The sequence below is a fragment of the Vigna angularis genome, chromosome 6 (assembly GCF_016808095.1).
Source record: "Vigna angularis cultivar LongXiaoDou No.4 chromosome 6, ASM1680809v1, whole genome shotgun sequence".
Classification (NCBI taxonomy): Eukaryota; Viridiplantae; Streptophyta; class Magnoliopsida; order Fabales; family Fabaceae; genus Vigna; species Vigna angularis.
The window spans coordinates 29,577,898-29,594,333 of record NC_068975.1 but is presented as its reverse complement, the minus strand read 5'-3'; the positions used below and the strand labels follow the sequence as shown (position 1 = coordinate 29,594,333).

The window sequence follows — 16,436 nt, the reverse complement described above, 5'->3', positions numbered from 1 at the left end:
TTTTCACATTTTATTAAATGAAAAGCAATAATGATATGCCACTCAGCAATGACATTATTGACATGTCAAAATAAGTTATTTATCTATGTCTTTTGTAAGGATTTGAGTAATTCTCTTCCTCCCACACTTTCTCTCCACCTTGAGCAATCATGAGGAGTTCTTAAAGGCTATTTGGGTTGCTAGAAAGCTCTCTCATTTCTTTTTTGGGGTTTCAATCTCCATTTATGGTGTTTTTCTCCTTTTAGGGTTGATGAGAGAGAATCTATGAATTGAAGATGTTGATGCAAAGGGGAGACACGATTAATGCATAAAGTAGTTGCTAAGAACCTTGAAAAAGGGTGTGCATCTCTTTTTGGTTTCAATTTCATCCTTATCTCTTTAATTTGTAAATCATAAGTTTTTATCAAGTTAACCCTATTTATTGAGATTAAATTTAGTGAACAATTCTTGTGTAGTTTTTTGCTGTTAATGTGTGTGTGTGTATATATATATATATATATATATATATATATTATATGCTTCTCCAATTTAAGTTAGTATTGATCCCATGACTTGTTTGTGGTCCTTGAAGTGTTGGAAAACGTCTTTTAAACCTATAACTAAAATTGAATACCTAATGGAGCTTTATTTAGAGATAGAAGTTGACTAATTAATAATTCTAAGACTCTTGACTTAAGACATAGTTATTTGTTGATAATCTAATGGATTAGACTTTGATGAATTATTATACGTTCAAAGTTACTAGGAATAAGATTTGAGTATTTTTATGAGTGATTTTAACATGAAAATGAAATTGAGATGTTTATAAATGCATGAGAATGAAACCTAATATTGATAATTGTAAATACTTTATATTAAATTCATGTTGCATACCAATTGTTTGACAAATATACAAAAAAAGTTTTTTTGTATTTTTGTAGACTTTGTTGTCTAATTGAATTGTGAATTGTGAAATTTGTCATGTATTATTCAAGTTCATGTGAAGAAAAATATAGTTATTGTGAACAAATTGAAACACATTCATGGGTGATAGTAGATGTTTCTGTTGACTGCACCAATGGGAACAACAATCCTAAGTATTGGAGGTTTCCCTCTGGATGCATAATTCATGAAATTTCAAATGAGTTGTGTTGGGTAAGTATTATATATAGATAAAATGAATTGGTGAACTAAGTTACCACTACTATATGTATTGCTATTATAATTAGGTCATTATTTTCATCATGTATATGTATGTACGTGGATGAAATGTGAATGATGATTTAAACAAAATTGTGTTATAAAATCTTATATTCCTTCTAGATTTCTTGGGTTGAACATGTGGAAGTGGATGAGAGGATTGAAACGCATCAATTATACAAAGATGTAGTTAATAACAACATTGCATATGGAGCAAAACGATGGTTGTTGGAACTTCAAAGAACGTGTGCAAGATTTACAAGTATTTGAGATGAAATACCTGATTATGACATCAATGGAGGTTCTTATTTCTAGCTTTATTCCAAACCTGTTAATATTTGTGCATACCTAATTAAGACTATATCTGACATGAATTTTCAGTTATCGGAGGAAGAAAAAATATGATGAAGTTTTCTCATCAAGTGGTGAAAAACTTCTATGGAATTTTAAACATTTCAAGTAAGACAGAGTACATTGAACATTTAGCTTAGGAGAATACTAATATTAGGATTCTTGCTCGGAAATACACAAACTCAAGTCAATCAAATGCCATGATTATATTCATTGCTACTCCCTTCGGAATATGTTTTTGACTTCTTTAGAGATCCAACAAAACGTGCTAAGGTTCAGAAATTCAACCTATTCTTTTTGTTATCAATGTATAATTTTTCTTTACTAGTCTATTTATTTGTTACTTTTTTTATTTAACAATGGGATGTTATGTGTTGAGAGTCCAGTGCACGAAATTGCACGTGTCTCGATTGGAATTAACCCTAGCAACTACATATCGATTATACATGTACTCAATTAACATATTATTAGTGAATGTTTGATCGTTATATATTGAAATAATTAGAATAATATCTTTAGCTGAGCTTTTAATCAAATTAGTGTTGTTACTTTTTTTTTATAGACTTTGTTAAACTAACTTATATATTTCATTTTAATTACTAACTTATTTCTAGATGTTTTCTATGCATGTAAATGAGCTAAGACACCAATAAGAGTAGTAAAGTTTGTGTAACATCCCAAAAATACAGTGTAAAACCATATAATAGAATGATCACATATAATAATATTACAGTTCAGTTATTACAAAAGATAGGACGTACAGTTATGGCCGAACGACCTTACAAAAATAGCAGGGAGTTAAAATTGCACAAATGACTACAAATATAGGACGAACGACTTATAACCCTTCCTATGTTGAACGATCAAATCAAAAGATAAAGTAAACGCATGACCGAACGCTCCTACAAAAGAGTAGGCCAACAACTGACCGAGCGTCCTAAGGTTCGACCTTCACGTCCGTCTCTTCCAATGCTTCTTCCAGCAACTCTTCTCCTTCTGCTCTCACCCACAGGGTGATCATCGCAATGACAAGGACGAACGAACGAGAATGCATGACAAGACAGGAAATAGGGTAAGCTTATGTAATTTAATTCAAGTATCAACATATATTTCACACAATCAACTAAACAAGATAAATCATTAACTCTTTCATGCAAAGCCTAATACTAGACTCTGGCTGTCCGGACTGTATGAATTCTGTGTAGCTACGACGTTCGTGCACCGGGGTGATGTAGTAACTGAGATACCCTCAACAACTGCCACCCGAGGTTAGTCCTATCTATCCAAATTAACCATAAGGACTAGGACCTCCTGCCATTCCCACACATGACTTACCCTTCTCTACGTGAGAACGAGTAATCACGGAATATCAGGATGAACCGCCAGCTTAGCTTTATCCACATTCATACTTTACCAATTCCAATATCCATTCATGAGATATTCCTCCCCAGAATACTCTTTTATAACCAAAGTCATTTCATCCATATCATATACCATCATCTTTCATTATTAAAACCTCAACTTAACCAATTTGAATGAAGATCCCATAGGATACCAAATACCGAACATTAGTTTTTAACCCAGAACGAGACTGAAAACTTGGAGTGAGACCGAGATGTCTCCAACTCAAAACTAATCAAATCGAGAGAGTTACTCACTTGTTGTGAAAGGAACCGAATACAATAATACTTCTCAGAGACCAATAGAATCGAACGTTATTTTCCAAGTGAGCCAATTTAATGAACTAACTCTTCAGATTTCAAACCGAACACCGTAAAGCCTAGGCCAAGTACTAAGACTCTAGGCCGAAACCAATTAAGACAGATACTGTAGAACATCAAATAATAGCACTTGACGGAATCATATGAAGAAACCGAATGCCAATAAATACTTAGCTTCTTAATGAGTTAAACATCAAGGAAACCGAATGTCAGTCGAAGACCGGGCATTGTAGAGAGCGAACGCTATTGAGTTTGGACGAACACTCTTATTATAAAGATAGATTACGAAAATGAGAACTAGTGTTTGGTGTAAGACCGAGCACTTACTTAGTAGGAGCGCTTGGTGTAAGACCGAGCACTACTTAGTACGAGCGATATAATAAAGGCTCGATAAATATAAGATATCATTTAACTAATGTTCAAGAACGAACGAAATATACAAATACATATAGATATACTGAAGTTTATAATCAAATACCAAGGAACGAATATCCTTGGTTGAATGCTTAAGTACAACTATTACAAAACGAAATGAAGACGCTAGTCTTCAACTAGAATTCTCTTCAAATGAAAGAATCCAGTTCCAACCAAGTCCACAAGAAAACCAAACACTATATCGAACGAGCGCTGGTCTAATATCAAACACTTATTAAGAACGAATGCTACTGAGAACGAACGCTTGTATAATTGAATGGTCAATATTGACTCTCGACAACATGGTCTAATACCAAACACTTATTAAGAACGAACGCTTGTATAATTGAATGGTCAATACTGACTCTCGAAAACAGGGTCTAATACCAAACACTTATTAAGAACGAACGCTACTGAGAACGAACGCTTGTATAATCGAATGGTCAATATTGACTCTCGACAACATGGTCTAATACCAAACACTTATTAAGAACGAACGCTACTGAGAACGAACGCTTGTATAATTGAATGGTCAATACTGACTCTCGACAACATCCCTACCATTTCATGGCTTTCATTAATCATCAATACTTTTAAACAACATACCATATTTCATCATCAACCAAATCATCAAACACAATATCATTCCAGTTTCTCATCTCTTAGATTCATATACTCATACAACCAACAATGCAATAACAACCATATTTCATATTCATTCAGCAATCAACGAACATGCATCCATTCAAAGCAACAAAATAAATCAAATTATATAAGCTTCCCTTACCTCTTAACGTGACCGAACGCTCACAGATATGGTTATTGATTCACCTCTACGAATCCTTCTACCCTCAACGCTCGACAACTTCCGAAACTAAATCAAGTAAAGATCAAAACACTATCAGAATCACTCTTTTTAGAAGAGTGATCAACACATGAAACCAGAACTTGGGTTGCATGTCCAGGAAACCACACGGCTGAGGGAGAGATGAACTTACCAGCTCGGAATCGAAAACTGATCGGTTCAAACGAACGCCCTCGACGCCGGGAATGCTCAGGTGTGATCTGTTTGATGATCGGAGGAAGAAAAGAGTAAGATTCGTAGAGAGAAGATGAAGAAATCTTAGAGAGAAGGAGGAGAAGAATGGAGTTTCAGAAGGTTGAAGAAGATGGTTGCATGCAGAGAGTGGCGTGAATTTTTGAAAACTTAGAGTTTTACTCCTACCGTCAAAACCGAACGGCCACTCCACTGCTCACATCTGTCTTCCACTTTCTGTTTTCCAGCTCTCCTTCGTCGACACTTGTCTTCCACTCAGCTGAAGTTTTGGGTGGATTTTTAATGGGTCTGACAATTTGCTTTTGAGTATTTATTTATTAATCAGATCCATAGTTTTATTTGTGAGATAGCAACATCTTTATCATTTATTTTGCAAAAAAATATATATATATTCTTTTGATTCCATATATTTTATATAATTGCAACCTACACACCTCCCAACACTAATCTCTTTTTCATTCAACTCCCATAGTCTAAATTGGTGAAAATGACATTTTGTTGTAAAGAAAAAATTACTCATACAAAAGTTTCTTCCCCTGTTTATCCTCCTCTTTTGTAAATTACAAATTATTTTGTTATTACTTTATTTTGTAACATCTTCCCTGCAAAGTAACATATAAATGATGGTAAAGTCTTAGTTTTACAAAACAAATCATGTCATTCAATGTTTTTCCTTCTGTTATCATTTTGTATTTTCTTGTATCTATATTTTACGGTATAATTTTTGTGTGTCCTCATCTCTTCATTGTCATTCATCTCATGTTCTCTTGCTAAGTTTGATTTCTTCCAACTCTTGCCTCATTGTATGCAAATGACTATTCTCCCATTAAAACCAATCACATCTCCAAACAAGTGTATGATTCTTTTGGTGCCAGTTGTCTATTTCCTTTAAAGTTGCTTCTTTAAAGGAAAAATTTAAATACAATTTGGAAAATTTATTTATCAATTGGATATCTCCTTAACCATTTGTTTGCCAAAATTTATTTTTACTACTTGTTTCTATTTCCTATATTATGTTCTCTTCTAATCAGTATTCCCATTGTCCTTCTTTAGATATCTTTCTTATATATTTCCACTACCATGAATCATGTTGATAACGTTTATTTTTACCTGTGTTTGTTTTTATTAATAAAATCAATTTTTTCATATATTTTATCTTGTTTTATCCTTAAGTTTAGTGTGTTTTTGTATGTTTTGTGTGTTTTAGTTAGTTTATACTTGTTTTACCTCTAATATGTCTTTTAAGTGTGTTAAATAAATGAGTAAAAAACATTTATGGTGGAAAGGAAACATAGTTAAATAAGAAAAGATGAAACTTTAAAACAAATATCCATGTTGGGTCGCGCCAATCGCATTCAATGCTGGAAAGTCAAATAACAATTAATGCTACAAAGGAGCCTTGCGTTGAGCGACACAAAAGAGGTGTTGAGTGCCACTTTGTCCAGCAGAGTTGACAATGAGCGGTGGTTTGACAAAGATTTTTCACATTTTATTAAATGAAAAGCAATAATGATATGCCACCGAGCGATGACATTATTGACATGTCAAAATAAGTTTTTTATTTATGTCTTTTGCAAGGATTTGGGTAATTCTCTTCCTCCCACACCTTGAGTAACCATGAGGAGTTCTTAAAGGCTATTTGGGTTGCTAGAAAGCTCTCTGATTTCTTTTTTGGGGTTTCAATATTCATTTATGGTATTTTTCTCCTTTTAGGGTTGATGAGAGAGAATCTATGAATTGAAGATGTTGATGCAAAGGGGAGACACGATTAATGCATAAAGTAGTTGCTAAGAACCTTGAAAAAGTGTGTGCATATCTTTTTGGTTTCAATTTCTTTCTTATCTCTTCAATTTGTAAACCATAAGTTTTTATCATGCTAACCCTATTTATTAAGATTAAATTTAATGAACAATTCTTGTGTATTTTTTGTTGTTAATGTGTGTGTATATATATATATATATATATATATGCTTTTCCAATTTAAGTTAGTATTTGATTTCTGTGTTTAATGCTGATTGTGTATTGATCCCATAACTTGTTTGTGGTCCTTGAAGTGTTGGAAAACGTCTTTTAAACCTATAATTAAAATTGAATACTTAATGGAACTTTATTTAGAAATAGAAGTTGATTAATTAGTAATTCTAAGACTCTTGAACTTAAGACAGTTATTTGTTGATAATCTAATGGATTAGACTTTGATGAATTATTATAGGTTTAAAGTTAGACTTTGATGAATTATTATAGGTTTAAAGTTATTAGGAATAAGATTTGAGTATTTTTATGAGTGATTTTAACATGAAAATGAAATTGAGATATTTATAAATGCATTGAGAATGAAATCTAATATTGATAATTGTAAATACTTTATATTAAATTCATGTTGCATACCAATTGTTTGATAAATATACAAAAAGAGTTTCTTTGTATTTTTGTAGACTTTGTTATTTAATTGAATTGTGAATTGTGAAAATTGTTAAGTATTATTCAAGTCCATGTGAAGAAAAATATATTTATTACTTATAACCTAAGATGCACTTGTCGTTTTTCATTAACTTATTTTGTCACTTTTATTGTTTAGACTTCTCCTTATTTCATATTTTGGTTCCAAAACATCCCTCGTTAAACCTCACTTTTCAATTCCTGATCTTCACATTTATTCTCCTAATAAAATTATATTAAAAGCTTCCTCATTCTTTCTTTCATTGATTTGCATATGTTTTTTCAGTTAATTCATGCTATTTTCTTACCGTAACTTCTCCATCTCTATGAAGAAAAAATACTCTGAATTTTTATAATTTCATTCCTAACTTCTAAGGATATTTTAATTTTAAATAATGATAAAAAAATAAAGGTAAGAAAATTATGATTGATTTTATTATGCACACCGTCCTGACAAATGATAAATGCTTTCCATTCCATTTTACAACTCTTTTCTTTATTTTCTCTATCATTCCTTTCCAAAACATAGTCCTTTTAAGGTTTTCCCCCACTGACATTTCCATATATATATATATATATACTAGTACAAAAATTGTGTACAACGTTAAATATTTTGGGCTTTTAACGGTGAATTCACTAACAACGTCATATTAGGAGACGTTAAATTGATGTCGACTTTAAAAAATTCGACGTTAAATTAACGTCAATGTTTGTCAATATACGACGTTAACTTGACGTCTAATTTTGTCAATATATACGACGTTAATAAATTTTTTTTGTTTTTTTAATTAATTGTGATCATTTTTTACAACTCTACGAGATCTGAAAAGCAAAAAAACAACAAATTTCAGTTTTTGGTATTTTATAAAACAAAAACTATGAACGTGTAGTATTAAGAACAAACAACAATAACCAACAACAAACAAGTTCAATCAAGCAACAACAACAAGTTCAACCAAACAACAACACACAAGTTTAACCAAACAACAACAAACAAGTTCAAACAAGTTCAACAAAAAAAACAACAAATAAGTTCTTCAAAACGAAAACGAAAACTAACCTTCAAAAGGTGGGTTCGTCGGAATAAAGTGTTGTCACTAGTGACAGAGAAAGCAGAATGCGCCTATGAAGGAAGAGAACACGGTCAAAACAAACGAAAATCATACATAAAGTAATTAATTAACATGCATTTGTATCAAATGAAAGAAAGATTACATGTGATGGACGTCAAACTTTGTTCGAGAAAAGTTTGAGAAGAGAAAAGGGTCTCGCGCCCTAAGATGAAGTGAATGAATTTTCAATCTTCCGCTCAAATTTTTATTGAATTCAGTAACCTTTTAATGTCTAACGCTCGGGCACTCGACGTTTTATATCTTTTTACGTCGAATTACAATTCTAAATGATGTTTAATATTTGCATTTATTTACAAAAATACCAGCGGTCATTTTTAACGTTGGCTATTTAGTGGTTGAACGTCAAGGCCTTGTTCACTTGAATGGATTTGGGGGAGAGTGATTGACGGGATTTGAGAGGATTTGAAGGTAAATTTTTTTGTTGTTTATTTGAGTGGATTTGGAGGTAAGTGAGAGTGGATTTAGAAGTAAAGTTTGTGAGGATTAATGTAGGATTTGATTGACATGACAGATTAAAAAAATTTACTTCCAAATTCACTTTTATTCATCTCCAAATTCACTCAAATAAACAAAAAAAAAATTTATCATCAAATCCTCTCAAATCCCCTAATCACTCTCCTCCAAATCCATTCAAGTGAACAATTTCAAATCCCCCAATCACTCTCCTCCAAATTCATTTAAGTGAATAAAGCCTAAACGCGTATACACAGTTTTTGTACTAGTAATACAAACACATCATTGATCATTTATGCTCCAATTTAAGTTTTCTTAAATCCTAAATCTTAGTATTTAATTGCATTAATCTATTTACATTAGACGGATGACCACATATTTAATTATCCATTGCATTAACATAATTTGTTATCTAAATATAAGTTTATTAAGTTAAAAGGATACTAAGATATTATAAATAAGATAAATCCAATATATTTATTGTTAATTAATTGTATACTTTTATACTTAATTAAGTAATTAACTAATTTTAGTCTTAAATGTTTTTATAATTACAAATAGTCGACAAACGAAGATTGAAAAAAATACATCCAAAATAAAAGAGAACGAAATTAAAAACAAAGATACACAATTGAGAAAGATAATATTATTGTTCTAAGTTATTTACCTCTAATAATAACACTTTTAACGAAGAAAAATATTTTTTTAACAATTTTTTTTTTTGATAATTTTTTTACAATAATCTATATGGTAACTTGTGATTAGTCTGTTTTAAATATACAGATCAATAAAATAGTGACACATAGTCTATCGTAAAAAAGTTGTTAAAATAAATTATGTCAGTTTTATAGGAGTATGAATAGACACACCACAAAAATTGCATACATAAATTTAACATTACTTACATGATTTTTACAATTGATATATTAATTGGTTTAAAGATGAATTTAACCAAAACATTGCATTAACCAAAGTGTTGTGATTTTGAAAAAAAAGAAAAAAAAACTTTTAAGATGCCATGTGTCTCCATCATGTCCATCCACTCTTTTTGAGTTGCATCAGAACCGATTATTCTCACTTAAAAAAATTGAATTATTTAAATAATTATATCAACTTGTTTAACCAATCAGATTTAGTCCACGTACGCAAATATGTTAATAATTAATTATTTATGTTCTTAAAAGGTTGGTGGAAATTTCGTGGAAATTTCACAAAACCTTTTAATTACTATGTAGTGTTCGGAAATGTTATAACAATTGATATTTTAATTCATACATAAATTTAATTATCAGTTATACATATTTAACTAAAACGTTACCCAAGTTTAAAATAAGTACTGTTCAACAAATAAATAAATAACAGGTGAAAGTGTAAAATGAGTGTGCATTACAAGGAGGTGTACGTTTATCATTTTTCTTTCTATAATAGATTATTGGAGGCTTAAAATTGTTGTTATTTTACAAACCTTATTTTTTATATTAAATATAAATAAAAATAACAGAATAACATTGATTTTAAATGAAATAATCTTAAAACTTTAATTTTTGTACTTTCTTTCTTCTTTTAATTATTTTTTTGTTTTATTTACTCTCTCAATATTTACTTTTCTACAACAAACACAATCCTCAAAAACATTAATTAGCATTTAACTTGTAATAAATATATTAAAAGTCATACACAACCAATCATTAAATAAATGTGTAAACTGTTTTACACTCTTAACCTTTAATATATGCATAACTGTCGGTAGTTGATTAATTGATTTTATCATCCACATTTATTACTTTATTTTCGGTTTAACTTTTTTAATATTATAATAAAAAGAACATAAATTTAATTCAATTAATGTCTGTGAAGACAATTACTGGGAGCATATAAATATGATATAATAAAGCAATATAAATAAAGGGTTCATTTAATGAGTTTTTGTAATAGATGAAGAAAACAAATTCTGAAAAGCATTACAAATTGATTGCTTACAACATCTTGAATTTGACTGGCTCTCACCAATGACTTCCTTCAACCCAATAACATTAAATTGAAAGATTCCTCTTCATTACAAATGCAAGCAGAAACTCAACCCCACCACTTTCATATTTCACAAAACCACAAAACCAAAACCAAACCAAACCCGCGTTTCAATCCACCAAATACAAAATTCGGTTTCAGTGACTTTGTTTTTTAGTTTCACATTTTCCCAGTTCTCTCCCCTTTTGCATGCAGATGAGTTGTCATGTGCTTGGCCAAAAGGCAAGGCTAGCAAAACCATCGGTTACATATTCTGAGTTTTTCATTCAATAACATTACATTTTCTTTTCCTAATTTCTGTAATTTTTGTTTTTTTCTACAGCTATAGCTGTTACTAGGTTGGAGTGATGATATCTTAGTATGTGGGGTTATACAAGTTAAGACCTTTCATTTCCGTTCACCATTAATCTAAGGAAAAAGGTGGTGAAAATCTCATCAGTATTTTCTTTATCAGCTTTTATTGCCTTTGTCATACTGAAATGCAAAGGGTTGGCATCTATAAAGTCCCTTCTTCAGAATTCACATAACTCACCCCAGAAAAAGTTCAAAAACCAAACTCAGAAGTTTAGTCTCTTTTGCAGGTGAATTGAAAAAACAAAATGGATTTTGCCATGGGAGCTGCAGGTGGATCTGGAGATGATAAACACAATCACAATCACAATAAGAACTCAAACAAAGGGAAAAAGGCCTACCATGGTCACAACTCTGATAGAACTTCTAAGCTTGAAGAGTAAGATCACTTTTACTTCTCAACAACTTCTTTCTTTTATTTATTTCAAGTTTTCAATTATGAAGGATGTGTAAAAAAGGGCTAATTAACCTTCTCTCAATCTAGATCTACCATTGATATATCTCTTCCTATATCATAAAATTTGTGCATTTTTTATCTATTTCAGTTATTTATGATGAAAATCACTGTTTTTTGTGGTTTGTTCTTGATTTTCCCTTTGCTTTGTTTAAAGTTTTAAAGATGAAAATCACAGATTTTTTTTTTTGTAATTTATATTTTTATTAATTTTAATTTGTGACCAATCTTATGTCTCTTCATTTAATGAGGAGAAGTTGATTTCGTTTTGACTTCTTTTTGTTTTTGATCTCGTGAAAGATGAGAGTGGGCATGACTTGAGTTTAGAAATTTGAAATATAATTCATTTCCTTTATATTTAGTAAGGTTTAAAAGAAATAGGAGTGATAAAATAGTTGAATGCAATGTATTAAGCGAATATCATTGAGAAAGATTGGTTCATTGACCCATATTTAAAAAAAATGAGATTAATTTTAATGTTATTAATGTTGTTGGGGAAAATCTTAATGATTATGAGTGTTTGGTAATGAGTTTTCTTAATTTTAATTAAATTACCATATTAACAACTTTAAATTTAATTACCAGTTAAACAGTTTATCTTTTCCATCTATATCTGAATTAGACATTTTTTTTGAACATGCTATGGCCTCAACATTTACAATGTTCCTATCCTTTGAATATTTTTAATCTTTTTTCTTTCTTGAATACGCTATGTTGTAAAAGCCTTTCAAAATTGAAAGGTACCCACTTAAATACTTTTCATTTTTTGAATATGCAATGGTGTCAACAAAATGTTCCTAGCAAACCTTTAATATTGAGTGATAAAAAGGAATTTTCTATAAATTATTTTTTTATAGACAATAAAAAATATATTAGTGAAATAAATAGGTGTTCCAACCCAGAATGTTTATATACAAAAAAAAAAGCAAATATTCATAAACACAAAATATGTGTACTCTCCTTCGAACAAGACTTTTCCATACACAATCAAATTTATTATAAATCAAAATGACCTTGCATTTTATGTTTCTGTTGGCATTCATCTATAGAGTCAAATTATATTTCCCCTTATAGATTATCTCTCACATGTTAGTAAGAAATAACATATATTTTTCTCATGAGTCTAAGTCTCTGATTTAGTAAAAAATAAAAAAATTAAATAACATATAAAAAATTATCATTTCAAAATTTTAGATTAAAATGATATTAACTCATTATTTATATTTTATTGGTGTTTCCATGATCATGAGTCATCAATCACAATACCCATGAGTAGTTTCAAGCCCATTGTTTTAAATCTTTCCAATCCAGTATTATATATTAATTTTATGCATAAAGGTTATGTTTCAATAACTTTAACTTCCAAATATGTTGAATTTAAATTATATTTTAATCTCCACCAATAAAACTAATATAGAAGAAAAACTTTCAAAAAAGGATAAATTTTTCCATTAAGTTGATTATTAGTGTTAAATTAGAAAGAATGAATTACATTTTTTATATTGCTGATGTCTTTTTCCCTTTGTTTTACATAACATATTCACATTCTCTCTCTCTATTCCTTGTTACCTGTGTCACTTTTGTACGGGTATTTGTCGTTTATATAACTGTATTAACGGTGATATTTATTATCGGGTTAAAGAATGTTCCGGAAGTGTCCACATCCAACAAAAAGCACAAGATCTCAAATAGCAGAAGAACTGGGACTTGAGCCAAAACAAGTAAAATTTTGGTTTCAGAATAAGAGAACTCAAATAAAGGTAATCTACATTTATTTTCTTTTCATATTTATTAAAAAATTGTTTTAGTGATAATAACCATTTTACATGTGTTTGTTTGATTGAAGACTCAAACTGAGCGAACAAATAACAGTCTCTTCCGTATTGAGAATGAAAGGATAAGTAAAGATAACCTTTTGTTAAGAGAGGCATTCAAAAATATAATTTGTCCATCTTGTGGAGGTCCACCAGAGGTTGATGAAAAACGTATACGCTCTCTAGAACAACTTCGTCTTGAAAATGCTCGTCTTAGAGAAGAGGTTTCTTCACTGATTTCATCATTTTTTACATTTCAATAACTTTTTACCATGGCAATATATGATTCATGTTTATTTATGTTTTTTTTTTCAGCATGAGAGAGTGTCTAGTGCTCTTGCAAAGTACATGGATAAACCAGTGTTAGACCTAAACATGGGCTATAGTCTTATGAGGGGATCTTCATCATCGTGTGTTCCATTAACACCAGGAAGTTATCTGAAACTAATTGGTTCATTTCAACGTCAAGATACCATGTTCAACCTTGGAAACAAAATTACACAAATGGAGAAAACAATGATGTCACAAATTGCAGTGGCTGCTAAGGAAGAATTAATTAAGCTTCTGTGTACCAATGAACCCATATGGGTCAAATCTTCAAATCATCAAAGATTTGTTCTTCATCAAGAAAGCTACCAAACATTCTTTCCAAGGATTAATCACTTCAAGAATTCTCAAGCTCGTGTAGAATCATCAAAAGATTCAAGGGTTGTGAGAGTTAAGGCACTGGAATTAGTTAACATGTTTCTGAATTCGGTCAGTACTCTCAAAAGATCCACTTTAATATTTTACCAAATAGTTTATTCAAATCTCTCTGCCTCTCTTCCTTTATATAATCATATCCATTTTTATCAGGAATACTGGGCAGATCTTTTCTCAACAATTGTTACAAAAGCACGCTTAATCAAAGTACTTGAAAATGGTTCAAACCGAAGGGGAGTTTTGTTGTTGGTATACCTCGTGCAAACCTCGCTCTGTGTAATCAGTTTCTTTGTTACATTTATATAACAACTGAATACCTCTTTTTTGTTTTGCTTACGTAGATGAGTGAAGAGCTGCATGTTCTTTCACCTTTAGTTCCATCTCGGGAAATGTTCTTCCTTCGTTATTGTGAACAGATTGAAACACATTCATGGGTGATAGTAGATGTTTCTGTTGACTGCACCAATGGGAACAACAATCCTAAGTATTGGAGGTTTCCCTCTGGATGCATAATTCATGAAATTTCAAATGAGTTGTGCTGGGTGAGTATTATACATAGATAAAATGCATTGGTGAACTAAGTTATCACTACTATATGTATTGCTATTATAATTAGGTCATTATTTTCATCATGGATGTATACGTATGTACGTGAACGAAATGTGAATGATGATTTAAACAAATTTGTATTATAAAATCTTATATTCCTTCTAGATTTCTTGGGTTGAACATGTGGAAGTGGATGAGAGGATTGAAACGCATCAACTATACAAAGATATAGTTAATAACAGCATTGCATATGGAGCAGAACGATGGCTGTTGGAACTTCAAAGAATGTGTGCAAGATTTACAAGTATTGGAAATGAAATACCTGATTATGACATCAATGGAGGTTCTTATTTCTAGCTTTATTCCAAACCTATTAATATTTGTGCATACCTAATTAAGACTATATCTGACATGAATTTATAGTGATACCTGTCATCGGAGGAAGAAAAAATATGATGAAGTTTTCTCATCAAATGGTGAAAAACTTCTATGAAATTTTAAACATTTCAAGTAAGACAGAGTACATTGAACATTTAGCTGAGGAGAATACTAATATTATGATTCATGCTCGGAAATACACAAACTCAAGTCAATCAAATGCCATGATTATATTCATTGCTACTACTTCTTTCCGGCTACCTGTCTCCTCGGAATATGTTTTTGACTTCTTTAGAGATCCAACAAAACGTGCTAAGGTTCAAAAATTTAACCCATTTTTTTTAGCAATGTATAAATTTTTTTACTAGTCCATTTATTTGTTACTTTTTTTATTTCACAGTGGGATGTTATGTGTTATGAGAGTCCAGTGCACGAAGTTGCACGTGTGTCGGTTGGAACTAACCCTAGCAACTGCATATCGATTATACAGGTACTCAATTACCATATTATAAGGGAATGTTTGATCATTATCTATTGAGATAATTAGAATAATAGCTTTAGCTGAGCTTTTAATCAAATTTTTAAATTTGGTGTTGTTACTTTTTTTTTGTATGAACTTGATTAAACTAATTTTAATTATTCATGTGGAACAGCCTCTTCACCGAACGGCTAATAACATGGCCATTATTCAGGAAAGTTTTATTGATGCTTTGGGATCATACGTTGTGTATTCCCCTGTGAATATATCTGACATAAAGATGGCTGTAAATGGTAAAGATTCAGCAAAAATGTCAATCTTTCCATCAGGCATTGTTATATCAAAAGATGTTCAATCTATCACACATGCTTCTGCATGGAGTAGTGGAAGTGATGACACGAGAAGGCACGGTACTCTACTGACTGTGACTTTTCAAATACTGATGAATGGTCCAACAACTATGGTAGCAGAATCCAAGACTGTTGTTAACTCTCTCATGACCTCAACAATACAAAAAATAAACCATGCTTTGGTAAATGGTTCTAATTTAGAGTTTTAGTATTTTTTTTCCTTTTTATATGAAAGATGATATGAATGGAAGTTTTGCTTCCAGAATTCGTTGGGAGTGGTTGAATCTTGTTTATGTGCTATTTTTCATAATAATAAGTCAAATTTGCATACATATACTTTAACTTAGACTATTTAACCATATTTTTATTTTATAGGCATTTTCTTATGAGTAAAAATAAATATATTGAAGAGACAATCTATATATAATAAATAAAAAAGTTGCAAGAATTGCATAAAATTCTCCAACTATTATCTTTCTTTTCTATCCCTTAAAAAACTCTATTAAAAAGGTATTATGAGGGTGTAGTTAGTAATTCTAGTGCATAGCCTACATTTTATCACTCTAAAACTCATTGGGCCTAGTT

General features: G+C 30.6%; 1 protein-coding gene across 2 annotated transcripts; it reads left to right on the top strand.

Annotated features, from left to right (window-relative positions):
* Positions 1-11,050: 11,050 nt before the first annotated feature.
* Positions 11,051-16,140, top strand: LOC108342197 (homeobox-leucine zipper protein HDG11). Of its 2 annotated transcripts, none has more exons than XM_017579919.1 (11): positions 11,051-11,195; positions 11,357-11,505; positions 13,223-13,340; positions 13,427-13,618; positions 13,710-14,150; positions 14,250-14,345; positions 14,438-14,638; positions 14,811-14,988; positions 15,069-15,340; positions 15,424-15,513; positions 15,677-16,140. In XM_017579919.1, exons 2-11 carry the CDS (start codon positions 11,375-11,377, stop codon positions 16,058-16,060), a joined length of 2,103 nt encoding a protein of 700 aa, XP_017435408.1. In that variant the 5' UTR covers positions 11,051-11,195; positions 11,357-11,374; the 3' UTR covers positions 16,061-16,140. The 2 variants fall into 2 exon arrangements, with proteins under 2 accessions (XP_017435408.1, XP_017435409.1); XM_017579920.2 differs by lacking the exon at positions 11,051-11,195 and adding an exon at positions 11,206-11,263.
* Positions 16,141-16,436: the final 296 nt, after the last annotated feature.

Bases quoted from the DNA above. Each gene is read 5' to 3' on its own strand.
- LOC108342197 (XM_017579919.1), top strand. From the start codon at position 11,375: ATGGATTTTGCCATGGGAGCTGCAGGTGGATCTGGAGATGATAAACAC. The intron at 13,341-13,426 runs GTAATCTACATT...GTTTGATTGAAG, and splicing joins ATAAGAGAACTCAAATAAAG to ACTCAAACTGAGCGAACAAA. The intron at 13,619-13,709 runs GTTTCTTCACTG...TTTTTTTTTCAG, and splicing joins ATGCTCGTCTTAGAGAAGAG to CATGAGAGAGTGTCTAGTGC.